This window comes from Melanostigma gelatinosum (genome assembly GCF_949748355.1).
Source record: "Melanostigma gelatinosum genome assembly, chromosome: 7".
Classification (NCBI taxonomy): Eukaryota; Metazoa; Chordata; class Actinopteri; order Perciformes; family Zoarcidae; genus Melanostigma; species Melanostigma gelatinosum.
This window is the reverse complement of record NC_136640.1, coordinates 3,227,098-3,254,156: the sequence shown is the minus strand read 5'-3', so window position 1 is coordinate 3,254,156 and position 27,059 is coordinate 3,227,098. Positions and strand designations below refer to the sequence as shown.

General features: G+C 44.3%; 1 protein-coding gene across 1 annotated transcript in view; it reads right to left on the bottom strand.

Annotated features, from left to right (window-relative positions):
* The window catches only part of LOC306779973 (chloride channel protein 2-like), an 89,577-nt gene extending 74,361 nt beyond the window's left edge, over nucleotides 1–15,216 (bottom strand). Inside the window, exon 1 of the mRNA XM_079272108.1 lies at nucleotides 15,134–15,216. Coding sequence (XP_079128234.1) covers nucleotides 15,134–15,184 — 51 coding nt within the window. The 5' untranslated portion in view covers nucleotides 15,185–15,216. The remainder of the gene's footprint in view (nucleotides 1–15,133) is intronic.
* Between the last annotated feature and the right edge of the window lie 11,843 nt (nucleotides 15,217–27,059).

The window sequence follows — 27,059 nt, the reverse complement described above, 5'->3', positions numbered from 1 at the left end:
CTGCTCTTTCCAAACGATTCACTCTCCTTTCAGAGTTTAAAAGCCACGTGTGGATTTAAACCAGGCGGCAACCTCCGGTCCAGCCGAGGGAAGCCGATGCTTCATGTGTCAAAGCTGCATTCTCTCTAGTGTCCACCAGGGGGCGACTCCTCTGGTTGTATAGAAGTCTATGAGAAAATGACTCTACTTCTCTCTTGATTTATTACCTCAGTAAACATTGTAAACATGATGTTTGCATGATATGGTAGCTTCCGGTCATGGCAACGGCCGTAATCCAAGATGGCGACGGCGAAATTGCCGAACTCGAGGCCTCAAAACGGGTGATCCACTTGTTATGTACAGTCTATGTGAACACTCCTGTCTTTGAAGCTGGTGCATAACTTTAAAGCTGCTAATAAACGTGTTTACATCATAAACTGGATGGATCTTTCTGGTGGGTTGACTCCCATGGCTCCCATCAGCATCGTCTCCAGATGCAACAGGCAGCTGTTTTTATGAAAAAGCTCTGCAGTCCTGTAATTGTTGGTCGTGATGAATGAACAGCAATATTGTTCTGCTTGAAAACAACCAACCAAAAGGAGCATGGTGGACAGAAGTGATGTCGTGAGAGGGAAAAGGCCTTAATAATGGTGTTCAGACAAAAGGATTTGTAGAATAAAATAAGTCATTAAAAGGCTCACTGTGAAACACTTTCCGGTGGTTCAGCAGCTTCTTAAAGCAGAGTGAGAAAAGCTTCACAGAACGTTAAATTCTTTGGTCCGACATCAGATATAAAAACAACAACAAAAGCATATTATTCAATAACTGTGCTCGATTACTTTAGACACATTTCAAAGCAAATATAGTCACAAAGCTGTTCCTCACGCCGTGTTTTCTTTCCTCTGTCTCCACACACACACACACACACACACACACACACACAGTCAGTGGAGAAGCCGCTGCGGTGGACAGATTCCCATTCGGTTTCTTGTTCAGGAGACAGTGTACTGTGACTTAAACCACATTGAGCTCCACGTAGCTTACACTCAAAAGGCTCGTCATGACTTGCAGAGTGAAACTAGCTGAAACCGGGAGCATGGACCCAGAGAGCGTTTGTGGGATTCAGGGAAAGTGGCGCTGGAGGTAAGATGAGCAGCTGGTTTATCAAAATGTGTGTAATGAGTTCCTGCTATCGCTCCACTTACACACGCTAATGGAGGCCCTCTGTCTTCATAAACAGGATGAATATAATCTGTGGGATCACACTTTGTGCTCCATTTGATGCCGTCAGACGTCAGATATTAACAACACATTTGAAAACAACCAGCGAAGAGCACCGACGCACCGGGGCGGGGCGCCAGGTCTTTGCTTCGTCCTCATTTTTCAAAACGCTGGATCTGAATCTAAGATGAACTGAGGCCACAGTAACGGGACAGACAATGGAGTCCCAGTGAGAAAAGGGGTGAGACAGAGGGAGGAAAAGGAGGGAGAAAATACATTTGTGCACAATGAGTCCCAGTGTGTGTGTCTCTCTCTTTTCCTTTTTGTCTCACACACGTGCTCCGTCTGGACGTGGGAAGGCACCACCATGGCACCACACACACACACACACACACACACACACACACACACGAGGACACACTGTCCATAAAAGTGATCACTGACTGAGGAAACACAGCTGTGACAATAACTGGCCTGAGAAAGAGACGGGGGCCATCGACTGTAAGACACACAAACACAGAGAGAGAGCGAGAAAGACAAGATGTGATAGAACAAGTGGTGTGAGGAGGTGGAGAGAGCATGAGAAAACATTATGCAGAGAGAGAGAGAGAGAAATATGAGAGTCATAACACAAACAGACCTCCTCAGTGTGTGAAAGAGACAAAGAAAAAAAACACAAAGCGCTCATGAGAAAGTCAGAAACAGAGCCAGGTGAGAGGAAGAACAACAGAGGACGAAAGTCTCACCGAACTCTGAGACATTCAGCAAATACAGCCACACACACACACACACACACACACACAACACTTCAGGATGAAGAGGAGGAGGGACACAGCTGCCAAGCTGCCAAGCGGCCAGTTTTGTGTCAATATCTGTAATGGAATAAAGGTTGCCCGAGACAGGATCCAATGAACCAGTGTGTGTGTGTGTGTGTGTGATAAAATTTGTAAGGCATCAAACGGGTTGATGCTTTCATTACTTTAATTGATTTTAATGCGCTGCTATTTATGCAGGTAATTATTCTGTGATTAAATAATAAGCGCATAATATCCACAAACTTATAGGAATGAGGATAAAGACGAGGAAACAGGGGGGATGGGGAGGTGGGGAAGGCGCTGGGACAGATGTGTGGAGATCACCCTCAGGGGACCATCATGTCTGTAGTTGGTAAGATGTTTCAGACCGGACTAAAGTCTTGGACCGACCAGATAGAATTCCCATGTTGGCCTATAGGAACCTGATGAAGGCTCATTCACGGGTCTCTTCCACAGAATATTTCATGTTATTTTAGGGCCCAGTGAGATCACCGTTTGTCCAGGAACTCCTCTGTGGGAGCCCTGGTACCTTCACTTCTGTAGCTTTCACTGGAACATACACACATTTCACAGAAAAGCACAGTGAGACCCCCCCTGCTAGTCCAGTGAATAACACATAACCCCTACGCTCAGTCCTTAATAAAAGTCTCATGATAGAAAAGATCTTTTAAACACTGCTGGGTTTACTGTAAACTCACGATATCTCGTCACGTGTCTGTGCTGCCGAGATGTTGAGCAATAAGTGTACATACCATGCTGCTATCTGCATGCTTACATACTGAAGAGAAGCAGAGCAAAGCAGGAAAGACTAAGCTGTTCCTACTATGACTGAAGGGAAACACTGCAGAGCAAGAAACTAGAAGAGAAATGAAGAAGCACGACATCCAGCTGCGTTCATTAAACCGGTGCTGACCATTGAGGGACTGGAGGGAGTTCATGGCGACGGTAGGTACAATAGCCTGTATGTTGAAGTGGACGTAATCATCGTGATGCCTCCCGTTGGTTTGTGGACTGATGTTATGGAGCCTCGAGTTTGGCAATTTTGCTGTAGCCGTGTTTCTTTTACAGCCAATGAACAGAAGCTACCATATTTCATCCACGGAAGAGTGATGTAGAGACGCTGTATACGGCAGCGACCTGTCAATCACAGTAGCCCCGCCCTAAAGCATCCCCTGCTTTATGGTCTGTGTGACTCTAAATGGACCATAATGTACCAAATGAACATCATGCTGTATTGAAGAAGACTTGAAACTAGAGATTGAGACATAAACTCATGTTTACAATGTTTACTGAGGTAATAAATCAAGAGAAGTAGAGTCATTTTCTCATAGACTTCTATACAACCAGAGGAGTCGCCCCCTGGTGGACACTAGAGAGAATGCAAGTTTTAAGACACTTCGGCAGAACCGGAGCCTGGCGAGCAGCTCCACAGAAACGTCACCACACATTGCGGCCACACGGACTACAACAGCTGATTGGTCCGCTTGGTAGAATCAGATCGCATTTGAAAGTGGACCAAACCAGTTAAAATGGTCGTACGCAACATCTCCTTAAAACGTCTCCCCTCTTCTCTGCGTTGCAGTAATTCCCCTAAACGTAACCGTTGGTCGACATTTAAGCTCCAACATGAGCTTCCTCTTTTTTTGTAAAATGAATTGTCAAAGACAAAAGAGACGCTTCATCTACTCAGCCTGTTCTTTCCCGCCTTCAGAGCCGAGCCGATTGAACTTCAGGCTTTAAAAACAACCGACCGTGTCAGTTCACTTCATACATGTCGAGTGTGAGACTCCTGTTCAACACATTTCAACTAGAACTAGAGAGAGTAGGAGGAGTGAGAGGGAGGGAATGCAGGGTGGCTGCTGCCATTCATTTAAGGTTAATGGTGCCCATCTATCTCAAAGCAAGAGGGTGTCACTGGTAATAGACACACACACACCTGGCTGACTGATTTAATCAATCGTCTTTGATTCTGCCTTCACTACTCGTTACTGATTGCTGCTGATACACGTGTGTGTGTGTGTGTGTGTGTGTGTCTTGGAGTCGAACATTAAGAAGCAGTTACAGGCTGTTTCGACAGTGCAGCCGCATGCTTACATAATATTTACATTAAATGTAAAATGATTCATTGTGTGCAGCAACAGAATGTGTTATGAATTAACGTGTGTGTGTGTGTGTGTGTGTGTGTGTGTGTGTGTGGTCAGTGGGTATCTTGTACAAACGTACAAGAGGCGATCAACAATGTTCACAAACAACTGCCACACACACACACACACACACACCTTTGGCCAGCTGGGAGTAACACCACTACTGTCACAACACTGACTCTTAAAGCAACAAGCGCGGCGGCGCTGCGCATGATGTTTAAGCTTGTTGGGTCAAACAGAGCCACACAAACAGACGGGATGTTGGGAAAGGAAGTGGGTTTTTGTCCCCCAGCCACTTGTTGTAACCGGCTGTGTGAAACCTCATGAGCAAAATAACAGAACCAGATCTACAATATTCAAGCAATAAGCGATTCTATGACGGCGGTGGATGTGTCAAACAAAAACTGGACCGCCGCTAGTTTGCCGTGTGAAACAAGAAGTCAACGTTGATTGATTTTGTCATGTAACTTCGTACATTAGTGGTTATTTTAACTCTAACCACGATATTTTCCTCAACCGAACTACGTTGTGTCCTGTGAAGGAGGAAATGTATTTTTGAAAGACTTTGCGCTTGAACGAGGAGAAATTGAACCTCTGATTAACCTCTCGGTCTGCGTTGACCTGATAATGCTGCGCGGGTACAAACAGTGAGATATTAATTTATATTATTAGTTTATGCCAAACACAATACGGACCAATGTCCACATTCATGTCAATGTGTTGGTGTGTGTGTGTGTGTGTGTCACACTGAACAGAAAAACTGCATCATCAGCAAAGGTGCCTCGAAGGTGAAGGGAGGTCAGACTGTCTGCATGCAGACTGTTCTCATACAGCGTTCATATCTTCACCTACAGAAGTTAATGCGCTGGGATTTAGAGATATCCCACGAAATCACTTCATAAGTCATCTACGTAATTATGATCCAGAAAAACCCCTCAAGGGGTCACTGCACCGTGTCCTCATATGATATCCCACAAAAAGTTCATAATTTTCTGTGCATTTTCCTGCTAAAGTCCAGCAACATGTCAATTTCTGCTTGTTACATGACTACAGTCTTTTCAAAATAAACCTCCGGCTTCACAGGAAACAACTCCGTTAGGTTTACGCAACAAAACTACGTAGTTGGGTTGAGGAAAGGCTCTTTGTTTGGGTTCAAATAACCACGAATGTGCAGTTACTGAAGCCCGGATACGTGACAAAATGCCTCAGTAGTTATGTTGCCTGAACGTAACTCAGTTGTGTGTGTGTGTGTGTGTGTGTGTGTGTAGACCCCACGCAGCTGTCAGTGTGTGGATCAGTCACAGGACTCGCATGCCTCCCAGTGCAGTGCACCACAACATGTCGTCCCCCGCAGCACTTTATGGCGGCTGCACCCCCACAGGTTTTCCTCTCTCTCCCTCATCAGCGGGATGGGGGAGGGAAGGAGGGGCGCAGAGTTGCTGAAGCTCGGGCCGACTTATTAGAGAGAGATCGGTGTGTGTGTGTGCGTGTCAGCGCTCAACACCGGCAGCGGGATGTAGGAGGACATGCCAGCACACACACTTCTGAGGGTGGACAGCAGGGGCGAATGGATGGAGGGACGAGAGGGGGTGAAAGAGAAGAAGGGGGGGGGGCGAGAGGGAGGAGGGTGAGAGCTAAAAACAAGATCCATCGATCCAGCTTTAATATGAATGTAGTGGAACAAAGGAGAAAGAAAACACAGCGCCCGTCACAAACTCAATCAAGCGTTTCAAAGGCCTGCCGGCATTTTACAAGTAATACATCACACACACACACACATCACAAAGTATAGACAGACACACACACACACACACACACACATCACAAAGTATAGACAGACGCACACACACACAACCGCTAATTGCCGCTGTGTAACAACAGTCGAACACACAGGGGAGTTATTAGACAGTATATGCAGATGCACAAATGCAACAAAAAATCTGTAGTCCTACAAACATTCCTCCTCCGCTTCCACACACACAACTTCAAAGAAATCACTTCATGTCAGTTCATCAAGAATCTGCTTAAAGGGCAAAAAGTAGACGACGAAACGAGCAAAACACCAGCCGAGGATTCTGCACAGAATCAGATCACTTTAGACACCAGAGGATCTCTGGTGTCTAAAGACATGCCTTAAGCCAGTGGGAAGTTTTGGGGAGTTTGAAAAAAAACAAAAATGTAATTGCCGGTGGCGAGGGGCGAGAGGCTGCGCGAGTTGGTATTCTGCGAGGTCTCTCACACTCGTTGGGTATTCCGTCCACGGGGGCCGAGCCGTGTCCAGCGCTCCTCATCAGATGAAATAAATAGGTTGGCGACCTCGGCTCTCTGGGTTTAAGTATTTCAACACAGCTGAGCGAGACAGTGTTGGACGTGATATAACACACACACACACACACACTTTGGGTTTCAACACAGAATTTGAATGCCGAATGTGTTCTCACCCTCCTGAACTCTTTTATTCTGATCCTCAAAGCCGAATCTATCTGGAGGGCTGAACATCACAGGACTACACCCCGACTCTGAGACAGGCCGAGAGGTTTGTTTGGATATAAAAGGTCGACTCAACACTGAGAGGGAAGAAATATCAGCGACTGGTTCATTGTGTTGATCAATATAGACCTGAGCTGCACCAACAGCAGGCCGAACTCTGAACAACCATAGATATTATATCACCTTATGAGCTGAACTTGGTGCGTATTCACACATCCAGTTACAGAGCGACATTAGCATTAATTGTGTTTTTGGGGACCTGGTGAATGTAAATCCCATATTTACTGACTTTTAGCTCTGTTTTTGGTCTCCACCACCTCCTGAGGGTAATATCTGGCTCTTTAGCAGCTCGATGCTCTACCATGTTCACTGGCTATAGTCTGTGTGTGTCTGCTGTCTGGTGCTGAGACGGTCATGTACAGTTGATTTTAATAAATAGAAAACATTCCGGAAAATCTCTTTCACGAGTGTGATTTGTGCTGTAAAGACGAACACACGCAGTCACCACCATCTGTTAGCATCAGTGACTAACAGATAACGCTGCGTGTCCTTAAAATAGGCCGCGCTTGTTTGGTGACTGAAGGGACAAGAAGGCGCGTGTGTGTGTGTGTGTGTGAGAGAGGAGGGTCTTTCACCAGCCGAGCCGTTATAGTGAGCGGGCCAACTCTTGAACTTAATCGCTCCTTTTCCTCCCTGCTGTCACATCACATTATTACACCATCTATCCATTCAACATGCACACGTATAGTAGAGCCACACACACACACACACACACACACACACTTGCCAATACTACGGCTCTCCTGAAGGCTCTGGTTCCTGATTTAGAGTTCAAGAGAGAAATTGAGGAGACCGGCGATGGGAACGGTCAGAAGGCTACAAAATAAAACGTCAGCAAAAGTAGTGCGATATGAGATTACAGAACATACAATTTACATAGTTTGCAGTAATCTAATGTCCACTTGAATTTATTTGAGTTATCTGGTTACACAAAATAAAGTTATCACTTGCGTCATCACAGCGTTTAATGAGGCTTTATATTTGTAAAACAGCGCCCCCGCCAGCGCCTCAGCAACCGTTTAGGCAGAGAGCGGTACTGCAGCATGGGAGACACCGACAGGCTTCCAAAACTAAAAGTCCCAAAACGACAATAAACTCAAATTAGAGTTGAGAGAAAGTTGACGAGGGAAAAGCTGCTAACATCAGGAAGGTGCCGCAGTAAGCAGAGTTGTGTTTTGGGAGGAGAATGTCACCACAAACTGCTTTTCCTCTCACGTTACTAAGAAACACGTTGAAATAATACTTTAACACGCAATCCTTGACTTACAGGAGATGCTGGGACACATTCAGAAATGGCGACTCGAAACATATCGGTACATTTATCTGGTCATTAGAGCCGCGCTTATCGTTTTCGATTTGGGTATTGCGATATGTTTTTGATATCGGTAAACCGTGGAACAAGACTTGTGTCCTGAGATCTGCTTCTACTTGGGGAAAGACTGCAGCTCTGAACGGCTTTGCTCAACAGGGCTGATCGGGCCATTGAGGCCTACTCTTAATCCAAGACTGGCACATTGAGTTCTGTGGAGAGGGAAAGTGACAGATCAGAGACTTTGTAAAACACTTCAGTTTATAGATTCTGCTTCTTGTTTCTGCACCTCAAACCTTTTCTCTACAGAACTAGAAACACTGATGAAAAGGACGTATTTGCAGTTGAGATCTCATTGTGTAACAGAGCTTTTTGTTCAGACTCCGCTGTACTGTATGAGTCTGTTAATCTGTAACAAAGGATCACCTTAGACCACAAATACGCACGGTCAATGCAGGTCTTATGGGTATTTTCTGTCGTATGATCTCTTGTCACGTAGACGTATGCTGGGAACAGTGTTTGACGCATCAAAGCATCTTCTATCGCGCCTCCCGATCCGTCGGCGGAGGAGACGGTTCGTGCTGATCGACTCCATCAGCGGCTAAACGCCGACGCGTCTGTTTAATTACATTGTGTCGACTAACAGCCATTAGAGAGGCGGCGGGGCGACTGAATGCTGGGTTGGTGAACTGAAGACGAAGATCAATCTCGTACAGGAAAGAGATTTCACAGGAAAGACACGGGGGCCAAGGAACGGCGTCACAGCGTTGACCTCCTGACGCTCTGTTTGGACAGAGATGGAACTTTTATCATCGAGGATGTTCAGCAGAGGGAGAGGAAAAAAAAGTGCTGACGGTTGTATAAACAGTGAGGAGGTCAGCCGCGATGCGGAAGATCAGCAGTGACAGCAGATAAGGACACAACATGACGGTGATACGAGTCGTCGTCATCATCATCATCATCATCATCATCATCACCATCTTTCTGGAGCATGAGCAATAATCAGCTCCGCTTATTTCCAGCAGCTGCATGAGGCAGTAAGGGAAGTTAAGATGGACTGAAACTGCAAATAAACGACAGCATGTGATTTTTGCATCAATGTGATGAAGTATTTATATTGATATGATAGAAAATCTAAATACTTGATGCAGAACCCTAAATGTTGCACATTTTTATAATGAAAGTGCATCGATCTGGTGCACTTCACGTGCACGCCATTTCAAAATAAAATGAATTGTGCGCTCTTGAAAACAACTTTATGCTCCAGTGAACGATTTACAGACACAAAGTAGAGCTGTAATCTGGTACGGTGCATCAAATGGTCCTTTATCAAATCAAATAAATCTAAATGTCATCATAAACACATTGGTTGCATATGAAGGGTGATGACGGCTGACTATCATGAGAATTCATTGACTTTAAGAGATTTGTGTTTATCCGGATAATAAACAAACTGATCAAATTGTTTCACTGTTGCAACTTCCACTTATTCAGAGTTCCAGACCAAAGGTCAATGCTGTGATTTGAGGAACTGAAATGGAGCTCGAGAGTCTCGTTCAGTAACAGCCGAGGTGAATGTGACTGTATTCATCCTCACGTCTGGGTCTTTTCCCGTGGCACGGGGTTGATGCATCAACAAGATCCTCTTTATCAAAAAGCATCCCTCTCGACACGGACACACACGATAGTGAACTGAACATCCGCTGATGTGTCAACTCTGACTTTGCGGTCTTATCGCCTCAAGATGATGAAGAGGGAGGAGCCCCGCCGACCCCACGAAGCGGGAGGAGCCACGCCGAACCCACGAAGCGGGAGGAGCCACGCCGAACCCACGAAGCGGGAGGAGCCACGCCGAACCCACGAAGCGGGAGGAGCCACGCCGAACCCACGAAGAGGGAGGAGCCACGCCGAACCCACGAAGAGGGAGGAGCCACGCCGATAGATAGATAGATAGATAGTTCTGAAAACGTTCACGACTAAGTATAAAAATACCCCTTTTACCGGTCTTTGACATACTTTTAAAACCAGCTCATCTGTAAATCCATGCAGTTTATTCTCTCAGCGGTTAACCATCGCCGTGGGATCGATGCCTCTCAGAACAAAAAGCCAAAACACATTCCACCTTCTGGGGTTGATCTTTTGTGAGTGAGTGAGTGAGTCAGAGAGTTTTTGTATGCTTATCTGCAGACAAAACAACCTATTCACAACTTGGCTCTGAACAAATGTTATGAGAGCGCTCCTTTCTCCTCACAATAAAAGGAGGTCAAGGAGCTGTTGACCTGCCTTGCAAAAATAAAAAGGTCTTGAGAGGGCGAGTGAAGAGGAAATTTCCACGAGGAGAGCAGACATCAAACAGACGCGCTACATAAAGCGAATGACCACAGGCAGGCCAATAACACACGGTTACAAATTACACAGCAAAGACAGACGGCCACACACACACACACACACACACACTTTAATACGTTCCCATACTGCTCCACCCGACACTTTCACTTCCCCGCTGCTCTTCAAAAAAAGTCCACCCTCATTATTAGAATATCAGCACATTCCTGCTCATAAAGCAGAAGTCCTGCTGAGATTTAAAAAATAAAAACATGTGTGAATACGACTTTGTTTCTCTTCACCAACTGCTGCAAGTCACGCTCAACTTTCATGTCATTTACACGGTTGTAGTGCAGCGAAGAGGCAGCCCCGAGTGTCCACCTATGAACACGTTAAAATCAGTGGGGAGGTAGTTACTGGTCACCTTATCTCGCTTCATGATATGCACACACACACGCAGATATTGGTCATTAGCCTCCAGACGGACCATGTCACCTCATACACTAGGGAGGACCCCCAACACTCTGGTCTAAATGAGTAAAAACCCGGAGTATTGATGAGGTCTGGAGTCATCGGTTCTGCAATCAGTACTTTGAAAAGTTCTGGAGTGAGACGTCCTCGTCTAAAACATCCTCTCTCTGTCAATACCATCCCTACCTTACACTTACACACACACACACACACACACACGTGCACACACACACCTTATTTACACAGGAATGCGATCCACCCAGAAAGCTGCGAGTGCGTTACTGTTGCTACTTAGCTAAAGCATGCTAATCAGGTTAGCCCGGCTCAAACTAGTTTTTCTTACTCTATAAATTTATATCATAAATTGTAGTTCTTGAGGTTTCAGACAGAAAAAAAAAAGAAAATTAGAAATGAGTCGCATTGAGCTTTAGGAACTTGTGAATATTTTACAATATATATATTTGACCAAAAGATTAATCGAGAAAACAATCCGCAGATTACTGCAGCCCTACTACGGGGCATCCTACAATTCCCACAATGCAATGCGATTGCATCACCTGTTGGCCCCAAACTGCCTGCAAATGACCTCGGTCGTCTAAACTTCTACCACCAGTTTGTCACTCAGTTTTGATGATGTCATCAGGGTTGTTTTCAAACCTCCGGCTTATCTTGATCAGTGCACTGTCCCTTTAAGAGCCTCTCGTATCATTATGATTATCCTGTTTATTATTACAAGTCTCATTGACCGTTGACAAATCAAACATGCAATGGAGACACTAAGGCAGTACGATGTGGAGAAAAATCAAATATCACGATATGTTTTACCAAATACCTCAATATCGAAACGAGATTTTTCATATATAATCATCAGTAATGTGGATGTAATGACTACGTGGGTAGAGGAAAATAAGACAATTACATCACTTTACCAGAACGAAAAAAAAGAGGAAACAAACGCCTGTTAATGTACATCAAAACTCTGCTGTCACAATATAATATTGATATATTGCCCAGGCCGGAGACACCAGACTGACAACAAGTCTCTCCCTCGAACATTTTAGCAACTTCCTGTTGCAGATTCAAACTGGACCAAAGCAACGACAAAGACTTTGCAGCTCTGAGATCTAACATGCTGTTGGCTCTGTTACAATAAAAATGTAAAAAGTTCCATATGCAGTCACACCACATTATAATACCCGCCTCCGATTGGTCACGACTGAGTCTATTGTCCACCTGATGAAACCCTTTGATCACAAGACCGTCCATTTACTACTTAATGAGATAATTCACTATCAAAACATGCATTGCGTTATGTTTTTACAGCCATCAGTACAGCGGTGTGTACAACTTATGATTCATAGATGAATGATCTGCAGCAGCCTGTGCGCTGCAGTGACCTTCTCACGCCGAGTGTTCTCGGGCCTGAATGGCACCTTTTAACTGCTGCCAAGCCTCTTCAGCAGCCACTTACAGCCGCTGAAGGACGACAACAACAGGTTTCGATTGCGTGCTCATATATGGGCTTCCATAAGAGACTCGTTCCAACGCCAAAAAACACCAAAACTCATGTCTGAAGCCTCTCAAGAGAAACAGTTTATAGATAATCGTGGGGAACTGAAACTAAAAAAACAGTTGTGCGGTGTACATTATGTAACTTTGCATAAATACTAGAACAGCAATGTGTCCATCGAGGCCATTATCACAGCAGTTTGTGAAATAATCACGATATGCAATCTAACCGAAGGCTTCCTTGCCGAAACCCAACTGGCGGTTTTAACTTAATGTCGTCCAGAAAAACAAAAGCCGTTCCGAGAGACGAGGAAACCACTAGATTGCATTCAGTGACTATTACACAGGCCGTGTCGGTCCCGCGTATCGATGCACGGAGCGGACTCAGGTTGTGGCAGGAATCACCTCGAATCAGCTTCATGCAAACACAAACATCGGTCTGATGTCAGACAACATGTTGAGAGGTTTATTTCCAAAGTCCTCCCCGCTAACATCCCTTCAGCCGCTCTCTCTCAGCCAGGCTACACTGGCCTCTTTGAGCATCCACTGCCCACAACAAAACCCACACAACCACCACGACTGCCAACATCACACAAAGACACCGTGTTACTACAACCCACGGGGCGAGGGGATGGGGGGGGCAGAGAGAGACAACTCGTTCATGTTGAAAGGAGTTATTCTCACACGGCAGCTATTTTTATTACAGTCCACTTATCCACGATCTTGTTCATGTAACACATCACCAGAGCACACAGCAAGGTGAGCACAGATGAACAGGAAAGGAATTATTTTATTTATTTGTTGCTGCTGCTGCTGGATGCACGTTCCTCTCAGAGAGCCGCAGGGCGACGGAGCGGCCAGCGCTGAATCAGCGGGTCGCACGTTGTGTAATCTCTCTCACACACACACACACACACACACACACACACACACACACAGAGAGGCACGGGTTCTCTTTCCAAAGAGAAGGAAACAGAGGCCCAAAGAAGTGTTAGTTGTGTGGCTCTTCTTAAGTTAAAGCCTCGCGGCCACTGAATGGGTCCAGTTGGCCGATAAAACTTGTCCCTTCAAACAGAGGACTCTTTAGGCTCGACAGGAAGAGTTCAACTAGACACTTCATTACACAAAACACTGGGATCTAGGAGCCCTCGAGGGGTCCTTTGGGAGGAGCGGAATGACAAATAGTGCCATTTATATACATTAAAATTCACTTTACCTGTTAGATAATGCATAAGAATGTTATCTTTTGTTTTTCCATCATTATACAACTCTAAGGATTCATTTAAACCAGTCGTTGGGGAAGTCCCTGCACTGGTCACGTGTGTCCCTGGTCCCTGGGCTCCGACCTGTTTGAGGAGCCAGTGACATGAAAATGTTTGCGAGCCCCCTGCTGTATAAAAACAGGTCTGCTATCAAACCCTGTCACTCAGCTGGTACATCTTCTAAACGTTGTGCAGACCATCTATGGATTATAATGCTTACAGTGGCGGTAAAGTTTGAAGCACAAACTCAATCACACTCGGGGGACACTGCATTAAAAAAAGAAAAAAGAAAAAGTAAGCCGGCAAAGCACCGGACGCCCGTACAACTATAACACACACATGTCATCTCACAACACATTATGCATCATGTACTGTACACAGCAGTGCTTTCTCAGCACCAGAGCTGCTGAACAATGAATTGATTCATTGTTGAATGGATATCTATGCAGCCTCCACATACAGTAACCCGAGGACTATTGTGCTGCTTGTGTGGAACAGGACATTATGAGCATCCTCGTATGTATAGTAGGTGTTTCGGTTATGATGGCAGGCTGGTTAGAACATTTGCCAAATGAGGGTTCTGAATGCACATAACTATACCGGCAAAAGTCCAGTCACAAATCCGTCAAGGGAGAGCTAGTTTGCTTTTTTTTGCAAATATGCACATCTTATAACATGACTCCGTGTTTTTATTAAAATCATAAAGAGGTTATTATGAATTCGGCTTATGTATCGAGCACCAAGCATTACTTTATTTCCCCAAATATCTACTTTTAAAAACTTTCCCCACTGCTCGCTGCCGCTCACCGGGTGTCTGCTCGGTCGGACCGAGACTGTGTGTGGAAAAGGCGACATGTCTGGAAAGCTGTCATTTTTCCTCATACAGAACAGTTTAATGAAATATTATCACGCCGAATTCACCAGCACATTTATTAAAAACAAACAAGCGTAAATCTCATTTTCTAATATGCGTTTATGATCCACTCTACCGGGCTTTCTTACAGCGCGTGGCATTTTGAGAATGGAGTTTGGCCAACAGCTCGCCGTACAGGAGGAGGAAGACCACCCGAGATCCAGATGTTGCGACAATAAGCCCTCTTCTACCTGGAACGTTACTGTTGTAACGTTACATGAAGAGCCATGTCCTTACTTATGTCACCACACAACTACACCAAAGTGGGACAAGTAGGGACTTAAAAAGCCACACAGCGGCTTCCGACACCACAAACCTCGGTCACTTTCACGTGAGAGTTGAACTTAGTTTAAAATCGGACAACTTATGGTTGACCCATGTTTGTGGGCTAAAAACACACACTCGGAGAGCTACACCGCTGCATTCGGCACGCTCACACAACACCAACACGCACTTTATTTCAATTAAATGACAACTTTTGACCAGAGTTTTGTTAGCCAGTCATGTCAGATGCGTGCGCTGAGCCGGCAGCGTTCAATTGAAGGATTTGTCACCGGAGTCTGGCTTTGTTTCTCCTCCACGCAAGAAGGGGACCGTTGCGGGCAAAGTTCACACTGGCAACCAGTCTAACTTACCAGAGTTTGTTCATACTGCAGCGCCCGCTGCTCGGACCCGTCCCCCGCCATGGCTGCGCTGGCGACACCCGGCGACTTGATGGGACGTTCTCGGCGTGGACAAGTGAGAGGAAGCGCTCTCGCGCGCGCTCTCGCTCTCTCTCGCGCTCTCGGAGCAGTGATTAAAGCGTTTGGGCTGACTTCAGTTCCTGCACGCGGAGTTCACGGAGGAAACTCCCGCTGCAGAATGCGTCCAGGTTACAGTAAGTTCCTTCATTTTATAGCCTCTCAAGTCTCCTCCAGCAGGGATACACACCGCGAGGCGGGACTTCGGTGCTTTTGAAGTGGACTCGACCCCTCCCACCTGGAAACAAAGTGTCAAATCTAACTACAAGGATGCTCTTTGATGCGCTTTTTCTTTTTATGTAAAGATGTTTCCTCACATGTTGGTTTTGTTTTTCACAGATAAATAAGGCAAAGGTAACTCTTAATCAGGGCATGTGTGGTGCGTTACCTGAGCCCAGGTTGGATTGATCCTGCACACACCTCTCTGGATGTTGATGATTCACTACTTCTAGCCTTTTGGTTATGAGAGCAAATTATTTAATGATCAATTCATTGTTTTTCTGTTGGTCCCATCTTTGAAAGATATTCTCATGATATCACTGAAATCATTATTGGCTAAATCATATGAATTGCCTTTAAATTAAACAGATAAACTGGCCCAAGCCTCCTCAGGGCCCTAAAAACTAAATATATAAATTCAGACTGAACTTAATTTAACCAATTTCCTCTTATTGGTATTAGTTTTACCCATATTTTATAATATTTCTGCACAATATTTGTCCGAAGAGACATTAACTCTACAATGTGTGCTTGTAAAAATCAAGATCCTCTTATTATTCACCAGTGAAAGCAGTGAAAGTTGTAACTGTGCTGTGGGTGAGAGATAAAGTGTGCCATCTGTAAGCCCACACCCCACTCTGCGAAATGCTGAGTGTTGCAAAGTTTAGTCCAAAGTGAAATATGACATTTGTACAGACGTTCATGGAGACGACCGACAGATATCAACGGTGCCCAAAGAATAACAGGAGATAACAGGAGATCAAAGTCTTCACTTATCCAGTGAATTAAAGCTTAAAGAGCTTCCTTCCGATTTGATTTTGGCGGCCTCTGTGGACAAAAGTGTCCGAGCACCAGACTCCCTTTAGATAACCTCTCATGTTACTGCAGCAGGGTCTGACGGTCCCTCTCAGTCCTGGTTCTGGTTCTCTCCTTCACTCAGTTTAAAATGATTGTAGAGCAGATCAATAAGGTGCACATGTCATTTTCTAATGTGATACACTCATACAAGAGGTGTGAAGCCATAAACATCACATTGATTGAGGCCTTTCAAACTTTAAAGTGATCGGACGGTAACGTTATTTATTTAAGGCTTTCTCTTTGAGGTTAAGCACGCTTGATTTGATCAGTCTTCAGAAACTCTGTACCGAGAATCTGAAGCGTTTGATGTTCTTTTGCAGTGATGTGAAACAAATACAGGGAACATAGCTGTCAGCACAGGGGACTCTACAACAACACACGCTTGTGCCCACAAAGACGTTTCTTTTTTAAACTTTATTAACAGAAGGTTAATCATTCAAACTGCCTCGCTTTGTGTGAATCTCATTTCAAAGTGCCAGCCTTTGTAGTTGAACCCTTATGTCTTGTGTGAACGGCTCTCTTCAAGGTTAATCGAGGGCCTTGAAACTCATGATAGCGCTTCGTCCTCACAATGGAAAATGACTGGGGGTGCAGGATAAGCAAAACCAGACAAACAAAACAAAACTGATGATCAACACATCCATTTTTACACCATTTAATCCAGATTCTTGGACGCGGCAGGCTGACAATAAAACGTTCATACCGGCCACATCCTCCAGCTTTTCTTAGGGGTTCCCTGACAGATGAGATCTGTAACGCCTGCAACCTGATCTGGGTCTGTCTCGGTGCCCAAGAAATGCCCAAGAAAATACAAGCAGCCAACTCTGACCAAACTCAGTTTCATGTCTTCATGGAAGCGAAGACATGGCCCAAGAAACAACTATGGCATACTGCATGTCTCCTGTAACCCTTGAATGTAAACTCTCCTGTGACACCTTAGTTAGAGGCAGGCACTGGAAGGAGCATAACAACATTTTAACAGCCAAAGTACAGCCTCAGACTTGGAGGTGCTGACCCTCAATCCCAAACACATCGGCCATAAAACACGTGTAGTGCGATGTGTCCTCAGCATAAACTGTATATAAGAAGGGGACATAGTCATCGTGACGTCACCCATTGGTTTGTGATTATGAAGCCTCAAGTTTGGCGATTTTGCCGTTGCCATCTTGGATTACGGCCGTCGCCATCTTGGCTTTTTTGCATCCGATGAATAGAAGTTACCATATTTGGAATACGGAGGATTGACGTCGTGACGCTGTATACGTCTTTGGTAGAGACCTGTCAATCACAGTAGCTCCGCCCTTTAATCTGTCAGTGTTGTTTTGTATTAATTGTGATATATGTTTGCCCCAAATAGTAAGAAATGGGGGGCAATTCAATCAAACTTAATATGAGGCTTAAAGAGGTTAAGCAGTGTGGTTCAGCAGAAACTGTTTCTGTGGGAACCTTTCTATTGTTTTAAGACCAAATTGTGAATTTTATTTAAACGTAAAACAGCATTTTGTAAGTCAACGTTTCGTAAGTCAGCGTTTCGTAAAACAGTGTTACCTAGAACAGTGATTCTCAACTGGTGGGTTGCGACCCAAAAGTGGGTCGCGGACCCGTTTTCAGTGGATCGCGGGGCTTTGCCTGGGAAAAAAATCCTGTGGTTTTTGTGATTTTTTTTTATGCATCGGAGTGCCGTCTATTCACACTCCTTAACAATATTTGGCGTTAATGCCTTGTAATGCTAATATCAGCTGAGGATAAACTGAAAACTATACCTCTGGCAAATGACACTATAAGTAGACGAATTGAAGACATGTCGGATGACATCGAACAACAGACCACAGCTCGGATTAAGGCAAGTGGTCATTTTGCATTACAAATGGACGAATCTACAGACATAACCAACAAAGCAGTTTTCCTCGTTTACGTGACACATGTGTGGGACGGGGACTGACGGGAACGATTTCTCTGCAGAAGAGAGCTCCTACACTACGACTGCAGAGGACATTTTCAGCTCAGGTTCAAACTGCACCATCTTTTCATTAAATACATTTGAGAAGTTGAAAATGTTCTTCGATTTGGGTCGCGGCTTGCCATTAAGGGGTGATGGTGGGTCCCGCAGCCAGACCAGTTGAGAACCACTGACCTAGAACACCATTATGTATAAAGCCGTCACCAGTAATGTACATTTGTGACTTTTATAGGGAGGAAAAAGTCAACATCCATCAGTGACTGAGACCAGGACCAGTCCTTGTTAACGCCAGACTCAACAGCCCTGAGACATACAAACATAAACCTCATAGTCCTGCGCTTCCACTCTTGTGTTATTCCATTGAATTCATAACAACTGTGTTTGTCACGTCCATATTAAAGCTGAAGCAATCCATCAGCAGCCCCATTCAAGAGCTAATGGCTTTTGTTTGACTGTGTGACAGCTTGTTTGCTGGAAGCCTTCGAGTGTGACAGAGAGGGCCACCAGGAGTAAACACACCTGAAAGGAAAATTAGACAGCTGACAACAAAGCAATGGGACGGATTGATGATCATTTCTCTTTAATACGCTGTTCATTTGTGTTTGTCATCACACAAAAGTAAAAAAAACAGATCCCGCCTTTGCATGTCTGATATGTGTCATCACGTCTCTGTGTGTCTCCAACACGTGTTTGTGAAATATACATAAATAATTTGTCACAAAAGAAACATACCATGATATTATATGGGCCGCTCAGCCTTCCAGAGTCAATAAACTATGATCTAATTCAAAGATTGAGTAAGTGAAGGAGTGTGTTGCAAAACGGATCAGTCTGGCCCGATGAAAAGCCCACCACATTCACTATTTCTAATCCTCTTTGGGGTTTTTGTGGAGGAATCATGTGACGTCCTCCAGCGGGTCTGTCTGCTCGCTGGTAGGGGCAGAGTCTGAAAGGAACGAAGTACATTTGCTCAAGCTAGTTTCCCAGTTATTTTGCACATTAACCCCTTCATTTTCGCGAACCGCACACTTCTTAATGCTTTTGAAGAAACAGGTTTTACGAGACACACCCCGGCCTTTAGCTCAGTAAAGGTTGTGGTAGAGGAACAATACCCCGTCTTGAATGAGAGAAGATGACGGCACAGCCTGACGATGTGTATACCGACTGGAATGGCAGCGGTAAAAACTCAAGAGCCATGAAATGGCTTTCATGATCACACTCGGCCGGCCTGTCGAGGTTCAGCTCATCGTAACACTTTCCAAGAATCACGAAGATTTATTTTCTTTTTCGTTTTACTGACGCACAAGTTGGCACACAATCATGAGAGTAGATTATCGGTGCCCCAGGCGAACATGGACATTTCTCCCACAATGGCCATTCTGGGTAAAGGAGCGAAGGGAAGGGCAAGAATCTGATTGAGTCGCAAGAGGGGATGCTCAGCATCGAAAGACTTTCGATGGCGGCATCTTCTTTCAACCTTTTCAAAACTGAAATAGAAGTGTAAGGTGATATTTCATTGCAATTAATGGATTTTGCCGCACAATTTAGCTGTTTCAAATCTTGAGAGACTTGAAAGGAGAGAATTAAGAGTGTTGAGGGATGAGGAATGTCTACTGAGGGTAAACTCACACAGTGTGATTCAGTTTAGATCGAATCCATTATATTATACACTGAAGCTGTTACACATTTACAGCCTTATCATCAGTTATGGATTACAACATCCAAAAGCTCATATATCTTCCTCTGAGCTGCCTGTGTGTCCGTCTTTGGTACACAGTGTGTGTCTATATATGTGTCGGGGTGTGTATATTTTCCAAAGGCATTTCTGTGTGCACGTTTAATATATACATACAGTTTTTCAGTAATATTTTGTCATACAGCTCTTTAAAAAGGCACTAAACATTTTTTTAGGCAAGTAAAATTATTTCAGAAGAAGGATAACTGTGTTATATATATATATATATGTGTATTTATATATATATATATACGTTATGTTGTGTATCGTCTGTATATTGTGTATATTGTGTCTTCTAATAATGCGACCAGTAGGAAGCATGTACGTTGAGAAAGGAATAGGGCCCAGAATTGACCCCTGAGGTCCACCGCGAGAAAGTTTTGTCGAGGAGGAAAATTATGTTATTGTGCTTTTGTTTACTTGCTTTTATTGTCTTTATCATGTTTGTTGTGTAATCCGTGAAGCAGTTTGGGTTGTCTTTGAGTACAAAATGTGCTATATAAATAGAGTTGTATTATTAGCATGCATCTTTACTTCAGTGTCTTTAATTATGTTATATACACACATACATAAGTGCATATCAGTGTGTATGTGCAAGCATTCTATTGCTATCCACACAGTGATGGAAGGTAAGATAAAAGAATAAAGGGTTTTTCCCGGGAGGGTTCGGGTGAATCTTGTGCTCCAATGGACCGTGTAGACAGACCATGATACACACATACTCTTTTGCTATCTATTCTTAACTGTCTTCTGTCTTTGTTTAGCTTTTCAACTGCTGCATCTCAATCAAACCGTTGTACAGTGGCGTATGTACTGCTAGGAGATGATAACACTGACATCAAAAAGCATTCATGTCTCACTGGTACATTTTTGGCTCTGGTGCATAATGCAACGCTTGCGTAACACAATGTTGAGTCATGGAATAGAATACTTCAAAAGATGAAGGGAAATGAGAACTGTGCACAGCTCCTATGTCTGGCAATTCACATTCAATATAAATTTAAACAACAACAACAAAAAGGTTCGAACTAGCAGGGGCTACAGAAAGTTGTCTTTTGACAAATAATACACTGGTTGACTAAAAGTTGCTCCATAACAATTAAATATGTGATTAATTACTTGAAATAATTCTCAGAATGAACTTCCGTTTCAGTCATTTAAAACACCTTAACAAGCAGCAGCCTGATTAAGAGCTGGAGTCCTCGCTCAACGTTGGCCAACTACGAATTGTTTGAAACCACAATTCAGTTTGTGTAAACTATTTCAGGATGCCAACATCGCCGTGACAACAGATACTTATTCTATCAGGAGTACATACAAGACAGTACAGCAGAATAAGAAACTACATTTTATAAAATCATGAAAAAGTAACCATTGCACATGGCTTGTGCTTAAAGGAGCACACTTTTCACAGGTACAAAAGAATACTCGTCAATACTTTTGTCAGATAATTTTTTACAATTCTTTGTGTTACAGAACCTGTGGGAACCACATGACTCCATCCATGCTGGAGAAAAGAAATAATTCAGACCCTGATCAGGCAAGTACAGGCAGCAGCAGACGGACCATCTGGAAGCTTGCAGCTGCAGCAGATGCACAATGCTATTTATATAGTAGCACAAGTAACAACTGGGAGCAACAACACCACTGGGTTTACGTTAGCCAGCTAGCAACACAGAGTAGCATGTAGGCTATTCCTTAGCTTAGCTTGTTAGCCTTAGCTAGCTTGTATTTTCAAGCCATTCGGCCCGCCTCAGCTCCGTCCACGCTCCACGTCTTTGCCCATTTTTGGATTAGCCCATTACATTGGAAGATCACTAGGAAGGTTTATTTGTAATGGCCAATATATATGTAATCAAGTCTAACTCCTTCAGCAAGGTTCCTAACTCCATCTGGTAGAAGATTGCTCCACCATGACTCAGAAATGTGTATTCAAAGACAAAGCGTGCTACTCAGTCCACAAAGTATGCAATAATGTGAGATGTCTTAAAATATAACCCCGATGCACAAAGAAATCTCTGTGGTTCAAGAGCTCATCATTAAAAAAAAATGTCACACTAATTATGTGAGTCTTGAGCTCTTTCTTTCAATATTTTTATTTTCAGTGAGTCTTGGGCTCTAAGAAAGCCTTGGCACAGTGAGTCGATGTGTCCAGAGAGATGTATATTTGGTCACAAAGCACAGAAGTCATTTTTATCATTATGTCATTTCAATAGTCTTTCAGGTGCTGTGCAAAAAAAGTGTTTAAAATGAGCAGAGAGAGAGAGAGAGACGTCCTCAGCTTATAAGAGTCACATCTTTGTTTACGGCTCCGGCACAGATTGAATTGACAAATATGGAGTTTGGCAGTGTAACAAGCAGAGTCTGATAGTTTTCATGAATGAGTGCCACTGTCTTTCCAAGAACCTTGAAAATCAATTGCAGACCGCTCCGAGATAAAACGATGAAAACGCTGTCTCTGTTTCCTGCTTTTATCATCACGTCTGCCTCCAGATCTCCTCATTCAATTGTTTTCCTCCGTTGCTGTTAAACCTTCAAACAGGCTTTTAGAGAAGTGATTACCAAAATGTTACGGTCCTCACTTTGTTGCAAGTAGAAGCACACACACACACACACACACACACACAAACTTTTACTTTTTGAGAGGACATCCACTGACTTAATGCATTCCCAAGCCACTTATGCTAACCTTAACCATCACAACTAAATTCCTAACCCTTACCTAAACATAATTATAACCTCAAGCCAGGCGGCAGCCTCCAGTTCTGCCAAGTGAAACAATGCGGAAGTGTCTTAATAAAACTTGCATTCTCTCTAGTGTCCACCAGGGGGCGACTCCTCTGGTTGTATAGAAGTCTATGAGAAAATGACTCTACTTCTCTCTTGATTTATTCCCTCAGTAAACATTGTAAACATGAGTTTATGTCTCAATCTCTAGTTTCAAGTCTTCTTCAATACAGCATGATGTTCATTTAGTACATTATGGTCCATTTAGAGTCACACAGACCATAAAGCAGGGGATGCTTTAGGGCGGGGCTACACGCTGATTGACGTATACGGCGTCTCTACGTCACTCTTCCTCAGTCCAAATATGGTAACTTCTTTTCATTGCTTGTGGAAAAAAACATGGCGACGTCCGTATTCTAAGATGGCAAAGGGGAAATTGCCTAATGAAAGGCCTCAAAACATCCGTCCACATACCAATGCATGACTACGCCCACTTCTTATATACAGTCTATGCCTAAACCTTAATACCAAGTCTGAGACTCCGTATCATTCCCTCTGTGACTTCAGCTTTCATTCTGTGCCACAAAGCGTGCAGCACCTATCACGAGGCCACATTTTCTGCCCACACTGGGAGACAGTGTCATAGGCATTCCTCCGTGTTCTTCTATCCATCACGATGCTTTATTATTCCATTAGTGATATGCAGCGATTCTCTGTACCCAGCTGTTGAGCCAACTTCTTTTAAACCAAATGTAAATGAGTTGTGTTTTCCATCAGCTGGCCGGGTGCTGAATAAATCATCCTGCGAATCCCCCGGGCCGGGCGGCTCCACTGTCATGGTTCACAAAGCGCTCTCTACCTTCCTGTCACCAGCTTTCCAGGAAATGTACGATGACACACGCGGAGGAGAGGAAGCCTATTTTAAATGCGCTGCGTATAATCCTGTACTCTTACACGGGGTCAGTTTGAGATTACAAGCAAGGCCCCATGCCACCATGAATTCTCAAAGAGCAGCTCCTACACGTCGTATTGTGGTGCAGTGTCAGACAGCTCGGGACATGAATCTCCATCAGCAGCAACGGTCTCTGGTGTCCTCGAGTCTCTAGCTTTAGGCAGAGATGAGCAGCTGGTTACAGAGGTCTCGTAAACTCACTTCTGTATAGCCACACCCCCAACTTTTATCAAACTTGTAGTCGTCAGCCCCAGGTGACATCACGTCACACACAGCTCCCCCTGGAGATACTTTACACAACATTTTTTTAAATATTAAGCCTAGACTGTATACAAAAAGTGGACGTAGTCGTCGTGACGAGTATGGCGATTTTGCCATCTCCATCTTGGATTACGACCATCTTCATGTTGTCTCTTTCGCAACTTGTGAACGAAAGTGACCATATTTGGAATGAGGAGTGACGTAGAGACGGCGTACATGTCTCTGGTAGAGACCTGTCAATCAGTAAGCCCCGCCCTAAAGCATCCCCTGCTTTATGGTCTATTTCATTTTTCCCCATGTCTGAAGTTACTGGCTTCCAAAACAGGTATTTTGCTTTCACCGTTTGCAGCAGGATGTCCTCTCTGCAGCACTTCTGTTTGTTTAAGTACATCTACTTAATCAATTAAACACACACACACACACACAGACACACACAAGACTGGAACAAGACTTCAGTCTGCTACTTAGTGCAGAAGAAGAATGTGTCTTGTCATTCTCAGCACCTGTTTGTGTGCAGCGCTGGCAAACTGAGCATGTTGAACGTGCTTCCAGTTGTCCGCTGGGATTAAAAACCTGGAGATGATTCAATGATGAGAAATACAGATCCTCTGATCTGAGTGTGTGTGTGTGTGTGTGTGTGTGTGTGTGTGTGTGTGTGTGTGTGTGTGTGTGTGTGTGTGTGTGTGTGTGAGTTTTCAGGTGTGACCGCCTTGTGTAACACAAAAGCTTCATCTGTCTGCGCTCATGTTCACAAGAAAGTCATTCACGCGCTGGGAGGGGAGGTGTTTGTTTTACCCATAGATCCTGGAATCGATGAAGTGGACACACAAAAACAACGAGCTGCTGAAAACGGCCGCTCATCGTGCGTCACACTACATGGAGATAAGTCACCCTGTATGACACCGTGAACAGTGAGCAGATTCTGCTGTAATCTCGGTGAGTCAGGAGTCATTTTGAAAAATGAAACACGCTCCATAAAATGTGGCAGCTCAAGTAATTTATGATTTTTTATTTGAGCGGCTCTCGCTTCCCTTTTTCTCCTCTCCCGCTCTTTCCTCCACCGTCTCAGTGCTCAGTTGGAGGAGGCGCCTCTTCTCGACGTTTGTCTCGAGGCAAAGAGAGAATGAGGAAAGAGAAAGAAAGGAGCTGTGGCCACGGACTCATGTTCTTCTTTTCTTTCTTTTAAACGAATGGCTTTCAGGTGCTATGATGGAAATCTACAGGTCTGAAGATGCCTCAGGTGATGTGGAGCTTGGATGTTGGATATGTTGGAAATAAAGTAATTTTCAGACCAAAACAATGCCAATACGTGTGGGTTTTTATTGCCGCTCGGGGGCAACGCAGCAACAAGCTATATAAACATAACATATTAGCACATTATAAAGTTGTTACCGATTCACTCGGGCTGCCCTCTGAACATTTGAGTCATCGGAAAAAGCCCAGGAGGTAAACTTTTACAAACTGAGACTGGTCTAAATGACCGAACCACAGAAAGCGTGATGGAAATAAGTGACGCAGAGTGCGACTCCATTCTGTTAACCTCTCCGGGGTCCAGCTGACTGCAGCCCAACTGCTTTTAAATCACACCAGATGCCGGCACAACATGCCGCCTTCGGCCAGCTCCATATGCTCCAACACATAAAAAAAAAAGATTTCTCCAACTGTGTAGAAATCTCATATTTTCACATGACGGATGATCACAGAGGCATTGAAGCCTGAGAGTGATGGAGGCTGCTTACTGTGCCCACACCAAGCACAGGCGCAGGCGTCCCGTTGGTGCTCTGCCCGATGCCGGAGCCGGCAAGCGGGTCGGCAGGACGGTGGCTGACAACAGGGAAGCATTGGTTTTGAAGGTGACGGGTTTCTAGTGATGCACCTCGGTGTGATCAGGGGCCGAGGCAGCCTCGGATGGGAGCAAACACGGGACTTTCACCCAGGAGAAAGAAACAAATATAAATATATGTACGTATATATATATATATATATTTATATATTTGCATGTATATGTCAAACTAAAAGTCATTGCCTCATGTCCATCATCGCAGATGTCCTGTTGTTTTGCTAATTCAAAACTGCAAACATGCAATGAAGTCAAAGCAGATACAATAGTTTACAGCAATGTCGAGATTATTATTCCTGTCGCTCCCGTCCTTCAGTCCGTGACGGAGACCTTGACCGCAGGAGGATTAAAACCAGTGAAGTCATCTTGATATTTATCACATTTAAATAAAAAACGATCAAAGTGCCATGATGTCCTATTTTTTGCCGTGACGACGTCATCCTTCCTCTGTCTAGCAGCAAGGACTTCTTGTAGTGTTATTCCTCTCAGGCCAGACTGTGGACACTCTGTCTGGATCTCTTCACTGAAGAGACACTTTGGCTGTGTAATGTTGATGAGGCTGCCTGGAGTCTAAAGTCTTGATTTGGTCCTGGTTTCAAGGGGACTCTGTTGGACCAATGTGTGTCAATTTCAGGATTTATGTGAATCCCGGTGGCTATTAGTGGCCTAAATACGCTGTTCCTGGTTGCTGAACTCTTTGAAGTAGTCAGATTGGGTACTGTGAGTAGTCCAGGACCATAGACTGTATAAAAGATATCTGAGACTGATATCTTTGGTATAAGAACCTGTTGCCACTGCAGAAGTGCTTACAGGTATTCTTTTTGGTAAAGTCAAGTCCATTTTGTTCAGATATACCACAACAGAAGTGTAATACAACACTAGAAATCACAGACAAAGTTGAGATGACTGGCATACTCATTCACAGCTGCTAGCCTGTCGCATTCTCGCAACACGGAAGTCTTTCGGGGATCAATTCAAACAAAGCAGAGCTTCTTCTTTTTGCAGTTTGCTGGTCTTTTTCTTTTGATTGATTGTAGGCGTTCAGGGTGCTCCTGCGAAGTTGTTAGCGCAAAACGCTCTCATCGAAAGCAATTACAGAAAAAGCCGGCCCAGTCTGCTAAAGGGACCATTGCTGCTTTGCCGTCAGTTCCATCAACAGAAAACCTGCAAATTGCTCAACATTGGGACCCAATGGGGGTTTCGCTCCAGTGAGTGTACAATCAAAGGGAGATGATTATCCAGCACAAAGGGAACCACACAGACAGACAT